This window comes from Aythya marila, assembly GCF_965140915.1.
Source record: "Aythya marila genome assembly, chromosome: 1".
NCBI lineage: Eukaryota > Metazoa > Chordata > Aves > Anseriformes > Anatidae > Aythya > Aythya marila.
The window spans coordinates 93,684,243-93,706,573 of record NC_139042.1 but is presented as its reverse complement, the minus strand read 5'-3'; the positions used below and the strand labels follow the sequence as shown (position 1 = coordinate 93,706,573).

General features: G+C 43.0%; 2 protein-coding genes across 7 annotated transcripts in view; both read left to right on the top strand.

The window, feature by feature from the left end:
* Positions 1-15,792, top strand: part of B3GALT5 (beta-1,3-galactosyltransferase 5) — a 31,557-nt gene extending 15,765 nt beyond the window's left edge. For 3 of the 5 annotated variants that reach the window (XM_082751726.1, XM_082751725.1, XM_082751723.1), the window contains exons 2-4: positions 3,409-3,492; positions 4,842-5,031; positions 5,419-13,555. In XM_082751726.1, coding sequence (XP_082607852.1) covers positions 4,939-5,031; positions 5,419-6,375 — 1,050 coding nt within the window. In that variant the 5' untranslated portion in view covers positions 3,409-3,492; positions 4,842-4,938 and the 3' untranslated portion in view covers positions 6,376-13,555. Of the gene's footprint in view, positions 1-1,932; positions 2,074-3,408; positions 3,493-4,841; positions 5,032-5,418; positions 13,556-15,733 lie in introns of those variants that run through there. The other 2 variants (XR_014316758.1, XM_082751724.1) reach the window with 2 other exon arrangements.
* Positions 15,793-22,033: 6,241 nt separating this feature from the next.
* Positions 22,034-22,331, top strand: part of IGSF5 (immunoglobulin superfamily member 5) — a 29,599-nt gene continuing 29,301 nt past the window's right edge. For both annotated transcript variants that reach the window (XM_082751978.1, XM_082751977.1), the window contains exon 1: positions 22,034-22,103. The gene's annotated coding sequence lies outside the window, so the exon portion shown is untranslated. The remainder of the gene's footprint in view (positions 22,104-22,331) is intronic.

Below are 22,331 nucleotides of genomic sequence, written 5' to 3'. Positions count from 1 at the left end.
ATGGGCACTACTGGTGGAATAAAATAATATTATTTGTGAAAACAAAGAGAAAAACAAAAACAAAACAAAACAAACAAACAAACAACATCAGGATTTGGCTGTAAATAAAATGCCTAGCAACTCCGTGCTTCAGTGACAGAAACTGTCTTGTATGAAGCACAAGAACAACGTCTTGCATAGATTTGCTGATGGACTGACGAGGGGAGAAAATTCTGATATTGAAGGTTGGTGACAAGTAGCAGGGAGAAAAAGGCTTCCTGTGATCTGACAGAAAGGCCAAAATATGTTTTTCCCCTGTCCTTTACCCTTTTTGGTTTTCTATCCTCCTTGCCAGCCAATCTTGACTTTCAGTGTGGGTGAGGATGTTAATGTATGTTGCCATGCGTAGTTCCTTCTGAAGTGAAAAGAGATGTTTTAAAGCATCACAGAGGAGACATTTAGCCACAGTGCCTCAGCTGCTACCTGCCTTGAGTTGGAGGTGGCACCATGGCCTGGATCAGCCACCATGGGTGGTGGCCCCATGGGATGTGGGCACCAAGGACTTTCTTGAGCAGGGGTCAGCCCGTGCTTCAAGGAGGCAAGGCAGAGTTGTGTGTCCCCAGGCATTGCTTTATTTCGGATATGGGTCAGATGGATTGGCTGGCCCTAGCTTCTGAGCTTGGCCTAATGAGGGAACCCAGCTGCCCATCAAAGGAATTTTTCCTCCCCTTGAAATGTTGGTCCAGCCACTGCTGAGCCCACTGCCTTGCCAGGGACCTCAACTTTGGGAGCTTAGAGCTGGCCCCCGCTCTTCTGAAATGCTTGTGTTTAGGAAAAAAATAAATGTTTCCTGCTGTACTTGACATTTTCTAATTATCTATGCGCATTTAATCCCTCTCTGTGTCCTGCTGAGCTTCTGAAAAAGCAATTTAAAGGCTTTGTTCCAGCGAAAATCAAAAGTTAGCAGGTATTAGTAGTGCTTACACCAGGACACACATTACTTTTGCTTATCAGGAAAGGCAAATTGGCATTCCTCTGCTAGCTTTAGCTGTGCCCGAGGTTCTTACTTCCGTTTTCATGTTTCAATGACAGCCAAGCTTTTTTTTCAAGGGTCTGCCTTGCAGCAGCCACGTGCTTCTCTCTTGTGCAAGGTGGTGACTCCTGCTGATGGTCAAAAGGGCTTGGGTTGTCTTGTGCTTTGTGTCCTTCATGGCCATGGCCTGCAACCTCAATGCAAAGCCAACAGTGATCACCCACTGCACTCAGTAGTGTGAGAGCAGCAGCTTTGCCCCAGAAAAATTTAGCAACCTTTAGTTCTTTAAATTGGTATTTTGAATCTTTTTCTCATGGGGACTCTAGACCTACTTACCTTCTCTGCCACTGGCCGGATTGCTTTCCCTGACCCATATGGCACGTAGCCCTGATCTCCTGGTGCTGTTTAGATAATTATACTCATTAACAGACCTAAAGGGGGTGACGGATTAATTTTGATGGAATAACTAGGCTCAGTCAAATGAGTTAACGTGGCCCATTCATGGCACAACATGAAGGAATTTATTAAGGGTCAGTGTTGTAGCAGACACCCTAGCAAATTTGCTCAGCATGGCAAACTTCCATCATGCTTGGGAAACCTCCTGGGACAGCAAAGATGCATCTTCCCCTTTTTCCTTCTCTGCTGAGAGAAATGAAATTCAGGGAGGTTTTATCTTGGTGAGTGCCAATGAGTTCCAAGTTGCTGTTTTGCTGCTTTCCAGATCACTCTGAGGCTCAGGCTGGAAGTGGCTCCTGGTTCTCCAGCAAAGAGCTGCCACTTCAGGCCCCTGGGGACCTTCCCAAGCCCAGCTGCAAATTCCCCCAATACCTAATGAGTTCATCTGCATGAAAGGCAGATCTCAGCTGCCTGGGATCGCAGACCCGTGCTACCTTCTCCTTTCCTTCCTTTGCTTGTTTTAGGTGTGTGCCAGGACAGTGCCCAGTTGCAGGCTGCCGTAGCTCTGGTCCCAGGCTTTAGCACAAACCTGGCTGGATCCACCCAGAGATGTAACACACCCTGCCAGGCTGGGTGAACAAACCCCTCTCTAGGACACAAAGCAGGTAATTTTTTAGCAACACGCTACATAAAAATATTTTGCAGTTGCAACAATAGGAGATGGAAAAAGCCTTGAGATAATTACAAACTGCGATTTCTGACTCAGATCAGAGAGAAACCTCAAATAGACCTTAATGCAAAAGGATTTTCTATAAAGCCTAAAAGATTTGTTTTGATGCTAGGGTGCTCTTCAAAATAACCTATGGAAAAGAGACTGATTGCTAATAAGTCTCCATTGTTTTCTAGACCATCTTCTGTAGACTTATTGTTCACTTCAAACTAACATTTCCAGGAGTCTTCCATAAAGATAGCTGCTCACAGGCTGGAAATCTTGAATCACAGGCTGTATTATTTGTCAGATGCAGACAAAGGAGAAAAAATACAGCGGAAGTCAAATTTAATTTAGCAACCACGTGTCTTGTCATACCTAACCCATGCTGTAGAACAATGTGCTTTAGGCTGGATGATTGCTAAATGCACTTGTACCCATATTGTGCTGTTTAAACATGACAGAAGCCATTGTTCTCCACCCATCCTTCATATAATAGCATTTTTCCCAGGAAATGAGGGAGACATAGCATCTGCTTCACCCATTAAGCTAACCCTGCTGTTTACAGGTAGGATGAGGGTGAGCTGGGGGCTCAGGAGCCAGTGCCAGCGGGATTTAGTTCCCTGATAACTCATTTTACATGGTCCCTTGAATCTTCCTACCTCTGCAAGAGGGAAGGAGAGAAGAAGTACCCTGTGTGGGGCTTGTGGGGGTCTGCAGGGCTGGTGGCAGTGGCACATTGCTGCAGCTAGGGTGAGTGCCCAGACCAGGGCTCAGCATGGGATGCAGACGGGTGGGGAGGCAGCAAAAGGCGAGACCCCAGACTGTGAATGCCTGATGTGCTGTTTATATGTCTGAGGGACGACGCAGAAATTTCCGTTGGAAAAAAAAAAAAAGTTTACAATTCCTAGTTCATAAGCCTGTATTTGTTTTGGTGATTAACCCTATGAAAAAAGCCATCATTTTCCAGCTGTCAGAAGAGACTTTGCTCCAGGAAGTCAATATTTTTTATCAGAGGCCATTGCCTGACTGGCAGTAGGCAGGGACCTGCTAATACTGCATGTTTGCATTACGTCTAACTTTCAAAGTTTACAACTACCTTTTAAAATCAACATAAATATGCAAGCATTTGCATAGCCCACACATCTATGGACAGCATGCTTCTTCATCTGCAGACTGAAAAGGAGGATGGATACTTGCCAGGATACCTGCCAGGATGTGTGCTGGGGACTGCTCTGCCAGTCACCCACCCCAGGAGCTTTTTGCTTTTTTTTTTTTTTTTTTTTTGCAGATGTGTTACCAGTGACCAAACCCAGAAGAGATGTGAGAGGTAGCTGCAGTCAAGCCATCATCTGTCTGATTCTGCTGAGATCAGGTAAAGTGAGCATGGTGTGTTATGGTTGCTTGCTCTTGAGTATTTATGAAGACGTTTTAATGGGCTTCCACTAAAGGAAGGGCTTATCTGAAGGGCTTCTGTTTGCATATGTCCTGAAAGTCCTGCTACAGAGCAATGGCAGACCCTTGAACAGCCTCATGAGAGGCGCTGACAGGAGTAGACCCCTTCTGCAGTTCTGTTGGCTTTCTCAGAACATCATTATATATACATATAACGTATATATATACACATATACACACACATGCATATGTATATATACATATATACAAACATATATATGCATATATATGCATTTCCTTCTATCTACAATCTCACACAATTTTACATGTACATTTAGTTAAAACAACTTTTGATTTAGTCCCAAGTAAGCTATATATACATGAAAAAAACCCACAACAACAGATTTGAGGAATATTCAATTTAAAGACAACATTTTCAATACAAGTGGTAGAAGAGATGTGAAATTTGTTTGCATTTTCAAAAATGATTAGTGAATCATTACAGAAATACATTTCACTATGGGAGGGGTATCAGGATCCAGGACTCCAGTTCCGCTCATTTCATGCTTTTGTGGATACCTTTCAAAATTAATGGGACTATTCTTACAGGTAAGGTGAGCTGGACTTTGTCTTAGGCACACCTGTCTGGACTTTAAAATATATTTATGCCTGTAATGCAAAACCTGTTCATTGCATGGAAAGGGAATAAGCTGTGTCTGGATTTGAGCAATTTGAGGGCACTAGAGTGGCTTGGGGGAGTCCAGGCAGAACTGTCCTCCTCAGAAGGCAGAGATCAAGTTTCCCTGAAATCTGCATCTCTGAGGCTTGTCAGCTCATTTTTGTGTGTGTTTTTGGATGTAAGGCCAGATCAAATGCATTGTTAGGTAGTGGGGGGGGGGGAGGGAGGGGGGGAAGAGGAAGGGAAAGCTTTTCCCCCCAGTGAGAATTCCTGGTGTTCTGAAACAGGAGCTGGTGGGGTCAGGGACTGTGGAGCTCAGGCATCAGACTCCTCAACAGGTTAATTTATGGAGATATGTAATCCCTTTTGGCACTGTGGCCTTTTTTGCTTTACTTCCATTGTTTTTGTTTCTCTTAGGATTTGTACTAGGTTTGTAACCAGTTACGCAGCACATTGATCTGTTACAAGGATGACCAAATTAGTGTTGTTGTTGATGGGACCTCTTTCACCTAAAAGCATAGGGGCGTACACACTACCCCCTTTTCCCCTCAGCATGCCCTACTGAGTCACCTGAATTCTGCAAAAGGGGAAAAACCCCAGCAATCTGACCCACTGTTTTGTTCTGTTTTGTTTGTTGGTTTCCCAAACAGCTGGCCCAATGTCAAATAAACAGCTCATGGCCTTTCCAGCTGCAAGACCAGGAGCAGTCTCTGGGTTGGTGCAAGAGCCCCACAGGATGCGAAGAAGATGAAGATTGGAGGAGCCTGGTTAGGTCTGCTAATGGGACAGGGCTTGCTGGCTTCAACATCCAGACATTTTTCCAACAAATGGATAAATATGGTATTTAAAAAAACCCAAACAACTGTTACTGTTATTCTCTCTCATCTGGCATGAGCACATATCTACCTCTTCTCCACTCTCTAGCTTGTGAGACAGGTCTGAAGTGTTGGTCAGGGTGGCCTGGTGTCGGTGAGCCCTCTTGTGTGGGTTTGTGAGGATATACGGGCTTGGGGGGAGGTTCAGAGAAGCACGAGTGTGAATTTGATTGCCAGCAGAATGCCTTGTAGGAATGATCCTCAGAGAAAAAGTGTGTGAGTGAGTGCGCTGATGAAGGTAGCTTTTAATTAGAAATGACCTGGCTTTAAATCCCTATGCAGGGGGTTTTGTATACAACTCTGAAAGGAACTGGATATTTTTTAATATGCCATTCCTTCTTCTTTCTTTCAGATGGATTTCAGAAAACTCAAGATTCTTGTTTTCCTTGTAGGGGTTAGCTGTGTCAGCTTCTGTTTTTCGTACATGAATTTGAACAAACTCTGTATATTCTGTGAAAAAAAACAGAATTACTTACTACCTAAAAAGACTTCTGGGAGATTCCAAGGAAACTTCTTGCAGCTCCCAGATATAGATTGCCATAAGAACCCACCTTTTCTCGTCCTCCTTGTGACATCTTCATACCAGAACATCAGTGCCAGGATGGCCATCCGGCAAACCTGGGGGAAGGAGAGAATGGTGGCCAGCAAACGCCTTGTGACGTATTTCCTCTTGGGAACCACTGTGAATCTCACACAGCAGGCTGACATCGCTGCTGAAAGCCAAAAATACAAAGACATTATTCAAAAGGACTTTATAGACACATACTACAACCTGACTTTGAAGACCATGATGGGAGTTGAGTGGATTCACAAGTTTTGTAACCAGTCCAGCTTTGTGATGAAAACCGACACAGATGTGTTTGTCAATGTTTTTTACCTCACCGAGCTGCTTCTAAGGAAAAATAGGACCACAGGATTCTTCACAGGCTTTTTAAAACTGCACGAGTACCCCATAAGGAAGAGAGAGAGTAAGTGGTACGTGAGCATAGAAGAATATCCAGGAACGACCTACCCACCGTTTTGTTCAGGAACTGGCTATGTTTTATCCACTGATGTTGCTAGTCAGATCTATAATGTTTCAGAGAGCACTTCGTTCATCAAACTGGAGGATGTATTCATAGGACTGTGCCTTGCCAAATTAAACATTCAGCTGGAAGAGCTTCATTCAGAGCAGACATTTTTTCCAGAAAAGATTACATTCTCTGTTTCTCGCTTTAAGAAAATTGTGATGTGCCATGAAGTAAAACCATCTGAACAGCTGAGCTATTGGAATCACTTAGTGACAGAAGAACACGGAGGAGTGCTCTAGCACATTCCCTGATTGAATTAACAAGCTGAAATGCTCTGAATTTACAGGGCTGGTCTTGACTCCAGCAAAACTCCCAGTTAATTCTAGACCCATCATGTTAAAGACAATTTTCACGATTATTTTAATCTCCATTTCTGCCTCAGAACACTGTAACCTCTTTCTCTTCTATTCACTCCCGTATCTTTCCATCCCTTCTCTACATAAGCAATTATTTTTTATTTTTCTAAGAGATGCAGGCACACAAAACTATCCTCTCCACGGATCAACTCTCCAAATCTTGCTGCTACAGGACTGGGAACAAATCTATGGTGAAAACAAACAAACAAACAAACAAACAAACAAAAGAAAAGAAAAAACAAAAACCTCAAAAAAACTAATAATCAAGGTTCCTTCATTCAGAGAAAAAAAACTGCACTACCTTCTCTGTCTCCCTTGATAGATTACTGCATTTGCACTCGTCTGTGCAGGCATTTAAGAAAATGTGATTGCTGCTGTCAGGGCATTCCCATCCTGGCATAGGGAACCACAGCTATGCAGTTGTGCCTTTGCAGTGAGCTCTGCAAAGGCAAAACTGCATAGTGGCATGGATACTTCCTTCAGTCTACACATATATATTTATTTTTTTTCAGAGATGGAAGAATTTTCCCATGCAGCACTCCTGGAATAACCCTAGGTATTGCAGACCACCTTGTGAACATGCAAGACTACACATGAAACAGGTGACATGAAATGTGCATTTGTTTCCCTGTGTATGCAACCCATTTGAAATGATCATATGGTAGAGACGGATCTATATCACAGAATCACAGACCGGTTGAGGTTGAAAAGGTCCTCTGAAAGTCATCTGCTCAAACAGGGCCACCTAGTGCCAGTTGCCCAGGACCACTTGGGTTTTGAGTAACTCCAAGGAGGAGCCCCCACAGCTCTCTGGGCAGCCTGTGCCAGGGCTCCTCACCGGCACAGCACACAAGTGCTGCCTGCTGCTCAGAGGGAGCCTCCTGGGCTCCACTTTGTGCCCGCTGCCTCTTGTCCTGGCGCTGGGCACCACTGAAAAGGGCCTGTCTCTGTCCTCTTTGCACTCTCCCTTCAGGTATTTATGGACATTTATGAGATCCCCCTGAGCCTTCCCTTCTCCAGGCTGAACAGCCCCAGCTCTCTCAGCCTCTCCTCACAGGAAAGGTGCTCCTGCCCCTTCACCATTTTGGTGACCCTTCACTGGACTCTCCCAGGTGTCCAGGAGGAGTGTCTGTGCAGACTGTCCAGGTCTCTCTATTGCAATAGACCCAGGAGACGCCGTTTACATTTATGCCTCACTTTGATTGAAAGCTACTGTAAATGGTTTATCAAGGCTAAACTAGATTCCTTAAAGTGAACTAAATAATACATCTGAGTTAGATGTTTTCCCTGTGAGGAACTGGGTGTGTATGGTGGAAAAGACAGTAGGATTTTTCTTTTATAAACAAGACCTAGTAGGAAAATATGGCCAGGTAAACATTCAGGCTAGGAAGCTCATTTCTTATTTTATTACCAGCTAAAGACTCAGGAAATCACTAGGATGTCTGTAAGTTTCATAGATAAGGAATTGAGTCCTTACAGCAGATGCAGCGAAAAACACATTTGGGCAGGGAGGCAGGAGTTCATAAATTCATGAGTTATTCAGTACTATTTCATTTGATCCACACAAAGAAAAGGTCAGTTTTACCAGCAAAGAAAGATCGAATGCCTGGGGAGTGCATGAAATATATTTTCCAGAGAGCAGCAAGAGTGGGGCTGCTCCCTATGAGAAGCGAGCTGGGATCTGAGCAGATCCCTGCCATGGCTGGCAGGGTCCAGCCCTACACAGACATGTGAAGGAGCAGAACCGCCAGGCCCAACCAAGAGTCCAGATCATAATGGTTGTGAGTTTGTTTGTGAGATCAATGGTGGGCCATAGCAATGACAGGTGGGGTCAGAATTAGGACTGGTGAGGGGAAGCAGGGTCAGACATGGCCCAGGGGCTGGCAGAGCAAAACCCTCCCTACAGAGCAGTGAGGCTGTGCTCCACAAAACACACCATGGTCCCAATCCCCACATTACCCTGGCCCAGCCGGGCAGTGCTGGGCTCTCCTTCCAGCCCAAGCCTTTTGGCTTCCTCACGGTGAAAGCCAGGAGAGATGGGAAATGCACTTGGCGGCTGCTCCTGGCCACATTTGGCCTTCTTGGGAGCAACATGGTGGGCAGGTGAACACCACCCATGCTTCCAGTCAGGGCAAGGATTGTGCAAATAAAGGTAGGTGTCTAACTTGGTATTTAAGATGAGTGAAGAAGCAAGAACTGAGAGCCTTGCTGAGTCTTTTTTGAGGGGCTCACAAGGAAGATCCAGAGATGAAGAGAGCAAGGAGTGGCGTAGGTATTCTGGTCTTTCAAGGTTTTCTATGACACTCTTTCAAATACATAAATTCTAATATAGAATACTTTTATTACTTTAGTTTTATTTATTTGTATTTTTTCCATTCTTTTTATTCATGTTAGTGACCATTGTCCAACTGTCCTTTTTCACTTGCTTGTGCTTGAAGAACAGGTTAAATATTTTTCAGCAGAAATATGTCCCATCCTGAAAAGTATTTAATAAGAGAATTATATTTATATAGAGAATATAAGGTAGAGAATAGAATATACATTATATTATTCATTTTCTTCTGATGTAAAGTTACCTGAGTCTACAGATTATGATGAAAAAATACAGGAAAGACTTTTTTTTTTTTTTTTTTTGTGTAGAAGAATAATCTCTATTTTAAGTTTCCCATTCAGAAAATAGCCACGCATATGGTGTTTACAGGGACATGGCTAACCAGGTGGTTGGGTGGGTGGCAAAGGAGGTGTTTGCCTTCCCCTAGCACATACTCTGTGCTGGCGAGTGAGGAGCCCAGCTCCAGGCTGAATGGCATCTCCCTGCCTCCCATACCAAATTTGCAGGTGTATTTGGCCTTGGACTCAAAGCTCTGCTGTAGCACATCTACTTGTGCTGCTGCCTTCAGTATGTGCAAAGGGTCAGACTGGACAAGCCTGGCAACAGCATTTAAATCTCTATTCTTTCCATGTAAACATCAGAAAAGTCTTTTTGCCACTTATTGTCATTGTACCCAAGGTGCAAGCTGGCAATTGTACTGCTTGAATTACTGCATTCAGATTAGGGGTCCCCAGCACAAGGACATGGGCCTGTTGGAGTGGGTCCAGTGGAGGGCCATGAGGATGAACAGAGGCCTGGAGCACCTCTCCTGTGAAGACAGGCTGAGGGAGTTGGGGTTGTTCAGCCTGGAGAAGAGGAGGCCTTACAGCAGCCTTCCAGTACCTAAAGGGGGTCTACAGGACAGCTTGGGAGGGACTCTGTGTCAGGGAGTGCAGTGACAGGATGAGACAATGGCTTTAAACTAAAAGCGGGGAGATTTAGATTAGATATAAGGGGAAAATTCTTCGCTATGAGGGTCTTGAGGCACTGGCACAACCTGCCCAGAGAAGCTGTGGATGCCTCATCCCTGGAGGTGTTCAAGGCCAGGGTAGACAGGGCTTTGGGCAACCTGGTCTGGTGGGAGGTGTCCCTGCCCATGGAAGGGGGGTGGAACTGGATGATCTTTAAGGTCCTTTCCAGCCCAAACCTGTGATTCTGTGACTCTATTATTTTAACTTATGGAAAAATACTGATCATAAAGGAAAGTTTTCTGGCCTCTCCTAGCTCCCACTCCTGTGGGGCAGGAGGGGCTGTAAGCTGGGACAGCACAGTGAAGCCTGGTGCTCACACTGGCTTCTTCTGGTACTCAGAGAAATAATCCTTCAGTCCCTTGTGGGTCTCTCCTCCCCTTACACACCATGACATGTGCTTCACTTCCACCTCTGTGCCTGGCACCAGCCTTACCCCAGAAGGCAGGACCAGTCCGATCAATGTGTGTGGGCAGAACAGCCCTTTGTTTACATACAGATGAGTTTACTTTTTCACCTCCACTAGGTGTTGAGATCCAAGAAGTATAGTGGCACCTGGCTCCTGGGACAGTGCCGCTACTGGTCTTGTCTCGCTGAGTTGGTGGCCACGGGTAAAGTCTCCTTTCTGGAGACATTTTGTGTTGTTTACTGAAGGATGACTGTTCTTGAACAGTATTAAAATATGGCTTACCCTAGCTGTTTGTGGCCTTGTACCATCACGGAAATGTTACCCTTGACAGATAGGTTCAGCTAGCCTTAGAGACTACGGGTTTAATTTTAGTTAGAAGTGTTCCTGCTTAGCTGAATCAGGGAAGATGATTCTAGTCTATGTTAATCACATTTGTAGATGCTAACCCTATATTTTTGGGCTAAATTCATAGCTACTGTACTAATAAGGTACTGTACTGTAGCAAATAAGGTCCTCAGGCCTGTTTTAAGAAACTATCACATTCTGGATGCTGCTTCCTAGGAGCATACTTGAAATTTCTAGCAACCTGTGCAGGATGCCTACTTATTGCTGTATTTGAAACATTTTGTCCCCACTGAATATATGCTGTTAAGCATTTAATGTCCTGCCTCACTGAAACATTTGGCCTACCAACACTAAATCTCCAATAAGAAGCAAATGAATACAGGCTGAAATGTTACAAATTCAGGTAGTTTGTTCCTCTCCTTTTTAGAAATTAGCTTCCCAAGTGAATGCTTTAGGTTGCTGCACATTATTTTCCTTAGCCTATGATTTTCTGTATGCTCACATAAATTAGAAAGTGATTTTGTAAAGCTCAATAGTGATTCCATAAATCTCATAAAGTTCAATAGGCTACTTTAAATCAGAACATAGTAAATGAATAATTATTCAAAATATAAGATACTGCTGTAAAAGGTGATTTAAGAGAAGTAGCTGATTGCATGTAAGGCAAATTTATTTACTGAAACAAAGCCACAAAGATAGTCAGTTTTCATGTATCAGCTAAATAAAATGAGTTTTTGCTGCTTCAGCCACATATCATAACTTTTAACACAATCAAAACTGTTCAGTGGCCTTTTGCCAAAATATATATATTTTCCTATGATAGATGACCAGAAAAAGGTTGGAAATGTAACTAGGATGGTAAACAAAATACTGCAGTGTGCATACACTTATCTTTCTATTTTTTTTATAGGCTAATAAAAGAACGTAGACAAATTCTTGGAAGCTTATGTGCATTATCCTAACATTTTTATGCTGCTTGGGTCAGTAGATCATTAAATCATATTTTTTTTATGAATAGCTTTGGAAAGTTTATCTGAAAAGTTACTTAAGTGCTTCTCATTTAGTAATAAGGCATGTAGAAATCAACAGAGTTTATAGCGTCTTACAGCTGGTTAAGTGCACTTCAGCATAATGTATTTCTTCCAATGCAAGATTGGTTTTTGAATACAGAAAAATGAATATACTTTTCACAATCCTAACCCTAAGGAGGCTCAGGGGCAACCTTATTGCTCTCTACAGATACCTTAAAGGAGGCTGTAGTGAGGTGGGGGTTGGTCTATTCTCCCACATGCCTGGTGACAGGACGAGGCTTAAGTTGCGCCAGGGGAGTTTTAGGTTAGATGTTAGGAAGAACTTCTTTACCGAAAGGGTTGTTAGGCATTGGAACAGGCTGCCCAGGGAAGTGGTGGAGTCACCATCCCTGGAAGTCTTTAAAAGACGGTTAGATGTAGAGCTTAGGGATATGGTTTAGTGGGGACTGTTAGTGTTAGGTCAGAGGTTGGACTCGATGATCTTGAGGTCTCTTCCAACCTAGAAATTCTGTGACTCTGTGATTCTGTGAACCCATCAACTAACCTGTTCTTAATTTAGGTTAGGATTTTCAAAAATGTCCATGAAGGATTTGGTCACATACCTTGTCTGATTCAGCATTACTAAAGAGGTATCACCCTTCCAAGATATTTTGAGAATACAGGATAGATTTTTGCAATCAAACATTTGCCTTATATAAAAGCTGAGTGGAACACAAGGGCTAACCATCTATAATGGATCTGGCAGAGATGTTGCTCTTCTCGGATTTGTGCAAGATACTGTGTAATGTTTATATAAAACACAATGTTTGCATTATTTGCATAGAACCTGAGAATGTTGAGCTAAATATTCAATGTATAATATTTTAGTAAAATATTTTGTTACCACAGTTTTGTGTGGTCACTTCTTTTTCAGTCGTGAACATATTAACATTTTGGGATGAAGTCAAGTCAGGAGGTTTGCTCTTTTTTCAATTACAATTGATTTTCTTCTCTTCTCTAAAACACTTATTTTTCACATCCTAAAATAAGAGTTGTTGGTTTCTCTTCCTAAGGCAAGTACGTAATTCCCATGAAAAACAAAGTGACCAAGAATGGGAATGCTTTCTCAAGTATTGCACATGCAGTCCTGCCACATGACACTCTTGTCATTAACAATCTGCACATGGTACACCTTTAAGTCAAAGGCAGCTTAAAACAGAATCTTATAAACAGGCTGTGATTTGAAACACAGAGTGTTTTTGTTGTTGTTGTTGTTGTTTGTTGTTTTTGCTTGTTTGTTTTGGTTTTGTTTGTTTTCCAAAATGACAAGAATGTCAAGTACGAGATAATTAAACCCACAACAAGGGTAGAAAAAATAATAATAATAAAAATACAGTTTTAACCACAGTTTATGCCATTTTGAAGATCCAGGTCCAGAAACAACACAGACCTGAAACAGCGTTGCCTTCGTCACAGTAGACAGCAGTGTTTGACTGTGCTTGACTGGCATGCTCCTTCAGATCAGGAAGAACAGCTCTGCCCCCCTATCACTTACAAGAGAAATGTCAAATAACTTAAGCTAGTCGGACTGTCTGCCAAACACAAGCAGTTATGAACTAGGAATTGCAACTAGAAAAGTTCTTCCTCACTACCTGCATCTTTTGATTTATCTTTTTGTCCTTGCTTAACTTTCTGGCATATTTTGCTTCTTTGTTTGTAGGTAGCCGTAACTTCTTTAGTTCATTCCAACAATATATTTCCCAAAGTATGTACAGATAGTATCACGCTACATAGAGGGAAAGCATCTCAGTCACAAGACAGAGATATGCAGGACATATGAGATCCAACCTGAAAAAACAGATCTGTATTTTGAACATGCTCTGGCTGAGAAAATATAGTTGTTGTTTTTTTTTTTTTTTTTTTTTTTTTCCTCCAAAGTCTAATAATACAGTGGTTTAAGGCTATCCTTTTAAAAAATTTACTCAAGTACATTTTCACTGAAAAATGTAATTGGACAATTTCTCTTCAGAAATGCCCTTGCTGTTGCCTTATGTTTCACAAAATCGAAAGCTCATTATTTCTGTGGAAAAAATAAATAAATAAAAAAATCCAAGTCCCCTCTTTGGATTTCTCCAGCAGAATCACTTACGTGATATCCCTTGTGTCTGGCTGTTGACCTAACCTGGCCTTGCTTCCTTTATGGCTTTGGGTGCAGGGACAGAGGCACATGCAGTCAGTTTCCTATTCTTCCATTGCCAAAAGCACTTAGAAATCACAGCCACCCTTACACTTAAAAAATGTCAGCGTACAGCTGTAGGCGCAGAAAGTCATAAATTAGTTATGTGGTGTGATTTACACCTCCAGCTTGTAGATCTTCCAGGCAGCTATATTCCCTTCATGTTTAATTTAATTGTTATTGCTGGAACAGTGGTTGTAAGTAAATGTTTGACTCCAGTACATAAAGAGACCTGCAGCTTTTACACGTGCTTCTGCTAGCAAAGGTGCAACAAGGGAATTAAAGAGGGAGCAGAACCAGGAGGCAGGAGTGGGAGTGAGCTGTGGTGTGCATGAGCCATGCAGCTTGCTCCTGCTAGGGAGGCAGCCAAGAAGCAGCACTTGGAGGAGCAGACCTCTGTGCCCAGGGTAAGGATGTACAAAGGTACCAAGGCTGGGCTCACCTGGGCCTCCAGCCCATTTCGGGGTCCTGACCCCTCATGCTGATGCCAGGTCCTGCATGCTTGGCACTTTTACCTTGAGGGGCAGAAGGGTTGCTGCTGGAGACCAATGTATCTGAGCAGTACTGCATTCTCTAGCTTTGCTGTAAAAAATAGTGCATGGGATAGGTGAGAAGAGGGACTGGAAACTTTAGCCTAAAAACATAAATCTTTACCATATTCTCGAGATCCTTCCATGCTCATCAGTTCCCTAAGCTTCTGGGGAATCTTATTTTACATATGAGTGTTACAAAGGTAATGGCTAAATATCAAAATAAATTTTACTTCTCCCATATAAGAGAAAGCCAAAATATAGCAGTGAACACAAACATAAAGAGAAGCTGAGTATCTGAAACAACCTCTGCCAGGGACTAAAGTTTTCTTACTGTGAAAGGCAGCTTTCAACCACAGACTCTGTATCACAAGTACAATACATAGGAGACATATTTCAAATTAAAAAACAAAACCACCACCACCAACAACCACAATGAAACACAAGACCAAAGCTGCCTTTTATACACTGTGATCTTAACTGAATGCCCAAAAGGAGCAATAAGATGTCAGTCATAAGGATGTATTTCATGAAAATGCAAAAAGGACAGAGCTCCTCCTGTACAGTGCCTACTTTCATGGTGATAATCTGCTCTCTCATCTTTGCAGTGTCAGCTTGGATCATGCCTGTAGGTCACTTAGGGAATATTCATTAATATTCTATTTTCAGAAGAGCGAGCATTAATGTTTCTCATTACCGGCAACCTTGCAAAAATATCAGCAAAGAAAGAAAAAGGGTATAATTTCATACCCCATGGTAGTTTTCCTGGTATTATCAGGAATGTCCAGGGGAATTTATAGCCCTGGACATAGTGCTTATGAATGCATATCACTGATGAGGCTTGTGCACTGTTCATGTGATGCCTGGAGTTGCACTGACTTATCAATAGGTATTGAGAGTACTAGGTTTAAGGGAGCTCTGGGTAGAGATGCACTTTACCCAAACTCCTTGAAGACTCTTGTTGTGCATGTAAAGCTCAGGAGGGAGTCTAAAATCATGACCCTAAGCAATAACGAAGAATGTAATAGTGATTATAATGAGTGTACAGAACGATGTTTACATTTTCTTGGCATGCTACCGTGCATTGAAAAGTTCCTTAGAATAAACTGAATGATAACCAAAGCAATTAAGCTAACAGTTTGGACCAGAGACAAAACATTTCTGAAGCTGAAGAAAATGTTGCTAGGGTAACTCATATATTAGAGTGCACTAAAAATTTCCTTCTCAGATTTACACTCCTCCTAACAGCACCAAAGCTGCATCTTCTTTCATTCTGTGATAAACTTTCTTTCTTACTTACTTATTGTTGCCTGGACTCCATGCTGAATATTTTCAATATGTTTCCTAAATTATGTCATTTTCATTTTAACAGCTACAACTCATCACCAATGTCAGTACTGGAGAGGAGGAATATACCTGCCAGAGGGGAAGCGAGGATTGATTTTCAGAAGGAATCCTGTCCAGGAAAATACTGGAAAAAAATACTGCAGATGTGCAGGCTTATTAAGGTCAAATAAAAACTGCAATAATATTAATTCAAATAAAGCATTCAATCGTGTGGCCTCCTGTGCATGAAAATCTGGGAGAAGATTATTTTTAAAGCTCTCCTTCTTAAGGGTCCAAAGCAAATAACTCTTCATTGAGTTATGGCTTTATAATAAACTCTGAAGAAAAAAAATCTAACTGAAAAAAAATCAGATGAGCTATATTAGTGTGATGAGGACTTACTGAGGCCTAGAATTATGGTAGCATCATTTCATGAATCTTTAGGTCAAGACAAAGATGACCTGCCTTCCTAGGCAGATAAGACAAGGAGAAGGAGGTAGGACAAGGTGCAACAACCCACTTCCTCAGATCAATGGGAAACATCTTCTGTTGGTGGGATTGGTCTCACCTAACCTTTGCATTCTAAAAGAGCATAGCCAGTCCAATCCAGTCTTTCAAACTATTCTGTAGTCAAAATAATCAGGAAAATCTCACCAAAGTGTGATTTATTTCAGGTTGGAAATTTCTTCTCAGAAAGAGCAGTCAGGCATTGGGACAGATTGCCAAGGAGATGGTGGTGTCACTGCCCCTGAGGGTGTTCAAAGAAAGGTTGGATGTGGTGCTTAGGGACGTGGGTGACATTGGTGGTAGAGGGATGGTTGGACCAGATGATCTTGGAGGTCTTTTCCAACCTTAATGATCCTATGATTCTATGCTTCTGTATCTTACCTGACTTAGAACCCTGTTTCAGGATGGGAGAAGTATCAGCTGGTAGTGGTTTCCTATCTTTAGTGATTACAGAAGAACATCCATGATAAATAGTTTAGGATGGACACCTGTGTCTTAGCTGGCTAGCAGCAGTTAAGGGGTGTCCTGCATGCTGTGTAGTGTTACTGGTATTCATAAGGATTGTAGCTCCTCTGGAAGTGCCCACACAGCCATATTTTGTAGCACGTCAGCTATTCAAAGGTGATGTCACAGGAAACAGCCCTATCTTTCAGATAGTTGAGTTATCTGTCCAGTAATTTTCTTCTGTTCACTCACAAAATCATCTTTTACAAATTGACATTTCATTTAAAATACGAGCTTTTCCTCCAGTGCATCTGGGTTCTGATTAAGGAGAATAGAGAAACAAAGCTTAAAGCTGTTGTTAGTCTTCAATATATTAACAGATGAATTAAAAATATATATTTAAAAATAAAGCTTGTGAGAGCAGGAGAGTGGGATCTGTATGTCTCACTTAGACTGCTATAGCTAACTAACACAAATGAAAACTGTTGTGAATGAGAAACGCTTTACAGAGGGCAGAATATTTTAGCAAACAATACAAAAAAATATGAGTAGGAGCATAGAGAAAGAAACAAAAATGTGGCAGAATTGGAAAAGCCACGTCTTAGCATCACTTTGACCCGATCAGCTACTAGAGAGAAGGATCATGTAGGTATCAAGGTAAGAGACAGATAATTCAGTCCCTAAGTCAGCTTGTCTCCTATGCCAGCCTTTTCTAAAGGTTTCACTTCTCCTATTCTTCACTAGAGAAAAGAAAACGTATTTCTTAATATACAGCTATTTCTCAAAATCTTTATAATGTTCGTACCGCTTTTCAAGCCAGTTTCCACAGGAAAATTAAGAATTTTATTCCTGCTTCTAGCACTGACGTCAAATCAACTTTAGTGTTGTAAGTGCCTCTTCCTTATTTCAGTGCTCCCATTCTCTGATCATACTTGCTTTGACTCAGCTAAATAAGCTAATGTACAACATGGAAGTGCAGGGACTGGTGATTTCCCCCACTGTGTTCCTGCTTATTAGAATTAACTTACAAATGAAAGCAGTCTAACTGCTTTTCAATTCCCGTCACGACAATTTGTCCAATTCTCCTGTGAGGAAAAAAAAAAATTGCACTTATGGCCACAGTAACAATGACAGAAGCCTTCACTAGGCAACTCTTAAAAAGTCCATTTTACTCAGAGCGTGGCTTGGCACAGCAGGCTGTATAGACATATGTTCCAGGCTAACACACCCCAGAACAAAAAATTTCTGAGGGTTGCTCCAGCAGCTTACACATTTGAGTAACTGTAGCAGAAATGATATGGTGTACAAAAAAGACTTTGGAAGGGTTGGAAAAAAATGGGCAAAAATCTTCCTACTTACAGGCAGAAGAAAAAGAGAGAATTGGAAAGAAGTGTCTAGAAGAAACTGGAGTGGGAGGTAGGAATCTACATGGTACACAGGCTGATGATTCACAAAATGATTTTCCATTTGCATCAGGCTGGCAAACTTAGGACTTGATCTTTCAAACACTCATGAGTATGGGTAATCTTGTATGTGTACTTTGTTCTTGGTGGCTGGGGATTTGTACCCTTTACCACAATGCGTAATGTCTTATCCCACGCACCTACTAACCAATGCCAATGGCTGCATTCATCTTGATAGGATGGTTCATTAGAAAAGTCAAAGTAAGGAAGGAACTAACAAGGGCAGTGAAAAATAATAATAAAATACTAATACATGTGTTGGTTGCCTAAGCAGCCCCAGGGAAAACAAAGGACATTTGAACCCAGTCACTGTGCACCAGATGCACCCAGGAGGATTTCAGCTGATGAGGCCAAGCCAGGCAGTGCGTGGGTGGAGGTGACAGGTGCTTTTCTGATGACTCCCACTCAGGTCAGATCCAGAACCAGACGTGGTGGATGCTCTAGGCCACAAAGCGCCCCATTCCTGCTGTGGGCTTCAACTAATCCTATCTACATTGAGGGGGTGGGAATGATATGCCAGTAACTGAGGCCAGCAGGCTGTGTGAAGGGACAGGAAAACCAGCGAGGTACTGAACAGATGAAGCCTTATCTTCTGCGTAGATGGAGGTGCCCCAGCAGAACTGTGAACTTGGAATGTTGAGCTAAAAACCACTTGCCCTGAGCATGCTGGTGATCTGTTGTGCCATAGTCATCAGGTAATTTTTTCATGAGGTGCGAAATGTGAGTCTTGAGACCACCCAGCCTTCCAGGAGAGTGCCTCACTGAGATACAACTGGGCCTTTGGAAGCAAAAACTTCCTCCGAGATCAGTGCTGTCCCCAGCTTGTGACAGCTGAGCCTGTTTGGAGAAATCTGGCAATGCTCAGGGTCCTGTGGGCAGTTCCTCCCACTCCCCATACTCCACCTCTTCCAGAATGGCTGCCAATATATCTTCACCTCCCCTGTGTTGGCCCTAGTGGCATGAGTACTAAAGCTCATATAGTAAGTCCAGACTGACTCAGAGTCTGCCTACAGATACAGATTTATATGTGTTGCATCCACCAGTCTGCCTATTTTGAGAAGAATGATGGACCCTGATAAAGATGCATGCCCAAGCTCCATGGACATGTCTCCAACATGGTCTGGCCAACTTTAGCTGCTTAGGCACGTCAGCTGGTAGTTACTAACATATAAAGCATTAATAGAATGGGGACCACTGCTCAACTCCTCCTGTCAAAGATGGGCCAGAGCATTGCAAATACCAGTTTGCTCATTTGTGGCTGTTTTCCAAGGTCCAATCAGTCAGAAACCCTCCCTTTAGAAAAAGGAGATGGGGGAATGCTATGTTTGAAAATTCCCTCCAATACTTAGGCACAAAGTAGTGTTTCTCCAGGATCCACAGCCATGCTGCCCTCCCAGAGAAACATAAACATCAAAGAGTTTTTAGGCCTACAATACAGTACATCCCCACAATACAGTAGGGATGCTGAAGACCCTATGCTGGATGTAGCTAATGTAGTGACAACTAAGCATCGATACCCCTTTGTAGATCTCAATCCCATTTGAACTTTTGAAAACACTTAATTGACAATTTTCTACCTCTTTCAGTGTGAGGTAATACCCTAGTTTCATGAAAAAACGTGATGGCTGGTATATGCATCATTATGCACAGAGGTGCTTAAGGATATGGTTAATCTACAGACTATGACAGATTGCAGTGTGGTAAAGAGACAGCCGATCAGCCTGTGATTAGCTAGTGTTATAGCACAGATGCAGCAACATGATGTCCAGAGGAACCTCGATAAACTTGAGGACTGGGCCAGGAGACACATCATGACATCCAAGGTGAAGAAGCACAAAACTCTGCCCATCAGGTGCAACAACCTTGAGGTACAGGCTGCAGTAGTAGCACATATGTGGTAGTGGGTGGAAATCTTGATGGAGAACTGAGTGAAATGAACACAGGGGTGAATCCAAGCCACCAACACCTACTGTTTGTAAATATGACAAGTCATGTACCAGGTCACATTCAGAGATGAGCTGCCAGAAAGTTCATAGAAACTATTATGCTCCTTACTAGACACATCTGAAAATCAGTGTATGGCTTCGAGTCCCTCAGTTCAAGCAGGGCGTGGAAAACCTAGAGAGGGTCCAGAAGCAGGAGATCAAGTGGCCAGGAACTGAGAGCACAGTAGTGGTGAGGAGATGCTGAGGGGACAGGGCTTTAGTCTGGCAGAGGGGAGGTTAAAGGGTGATCTAACAGCAGCTTAAATCTACCTGAAGATCAAATACAAAGATGACAGCCAATCTCTTCTTGGTAGTGCCAAATGATAGTTTTGTACAAGTTCTAAAAGCAGCAATTATTCTTTCTGAAGTTTTTTTACAAAGAGTTATCTTTATTAATCCAAACTGAAAATCCAGTCAATCCATTTTAACCTTCTGCACTTTTCCCACTTGGGTAACCAGAGATGGAAACTGTTTATTTGACGTTTTCCTTTTTCTTATTATAGTTCTATTTGGATGGAAATCAAAGTATTCATAGAAAGTATCTCAAGAAAACTGTTATGAAATTAAGGCTTTTGGTTGAACAAGAGTGCAATATTTTAGACTTGATAAAAGAGGCATGTTTGGAAAAGCAAAGAAGCAAAATGAAAAAAAACCATATAGTTGCTCAGAAAGTCTCAGTAGGTTTGTCCTTTGTTTGTTAACAAGCCAAGGTGATAGTTTTTCTAATAAGGTGATTTTTTCTGAAATTTAATTTTGGAAATTGATCAAAATTCCCCAAATAGAATGTTCGGTGCCCTCCCCTTTGCTGAAGTGAACCTTTTTGTTTAGAGTCAGCATGGCATTAATTTCAACTTGCTAGAACTGTTACTGTGCTTAGTAGGAAATAGAGCTCAGGAAAATCATGTCCCTTCTTTATGATTTAAGCTTCCCGTCAGATGGAAGTATCAGTATATCCTGATGTGTCACATTCATTCAACTTACTGGCCAACGATGGTGTAACATGAAGGATGCAGTTCAGATCTCAGAGGAAGAAGAAGGCTGCAGCAGTTGCAAGAGCATCTCTCACAAGGCAGCACTGCAGCTTTGATGAACAGAAATGACTATGGATGTAGCAGAAAAAGGTTTGGTTTAACCCTGCAAAGTAAATCAAAATATTTTAGAATCAAATAAAAATACACGAACAAACATTTTCTTGACATAGTGTAAAAAAATCCACAAAAACTGTACGGCAGGGAAGATAAAAAAGGAAAACCCAAATCACTTGGGGACTGTTTATTTTCCCCACTAGAAGATGGAAAAACAGTCCATTTTTCTCACCACCTGTTTATAAACTTGCACTTCACAGGAAGGGCCCATTTCTCCAGGTCCCCGACGACACTCCCACAGCAGCTCCCTGGGGTCCCCCCACCACCCAGGACTCCATCTCAGCCCTTGGGGCCATCATTCCCTGCCCCAGCAATGCCGCAGGCTGGGGACCAGTCCCCTTGGTGCCATGTAATGGGTCTTGTCTCCAGCTCTGTCCCCAGCCCCATCACCCAGATGGGACCCCATGCCTCTGCTCCCTGCCACGTTGCAAGCACCGCTATGACAGCCGGACTAGCTCCAGCCAGGGCACGCAGCACCAGTGCACACCCTTGTGGCTACAGAATATGATAAGTAAATGTCACCGTGTCTGTCACTGGGCCCTGCTGTCCAGGCAGCCCAGCAGCCCTCTCCTGAGACACCAGGTGTCGTCGCCAATCCAGCTTTTCAGGTCGGGACGATCTGCAACTTTCTGCTGCCAGCCTGCCATCAGCATGACGCCCTTCCTCCTGCAGGACCGGTTAAATATTAACACCACAATATGCATATTGGGGCGGGTGGGAGGAGGCTGGGGGGGAAGACACAACCCTTCCCTTATCTACCGAAAGGACAATGTCACACCGAAGCCCAAGCCCAGGGAGAGGTCGGCACTCCCGGCCAGAGGTGGCGGCGGCTAGGCCAGGGCCTGGGGAAGGATTCCTCCAGGAAAAAAAAGGTGAGGGCTTTCACAGGGCTGGGAACGTGGCTTTAAATGCTGGCGGTCTGTAAGGGAAAGCGGGTGGAAAAACTCTTGGCGTTCCGGAGAGGCGATCCACAGGCACTGCGCTGCCTTGGCAGAGGGAGTGGCTGGGAAACACAGCTTAACCCTGTCCCCGGCTCCTGCCTCAGTGGGGCTGGTGGTGGGATGTCGGCGGCCAAGTCTTCAGGCTGATACTCTCCCCTT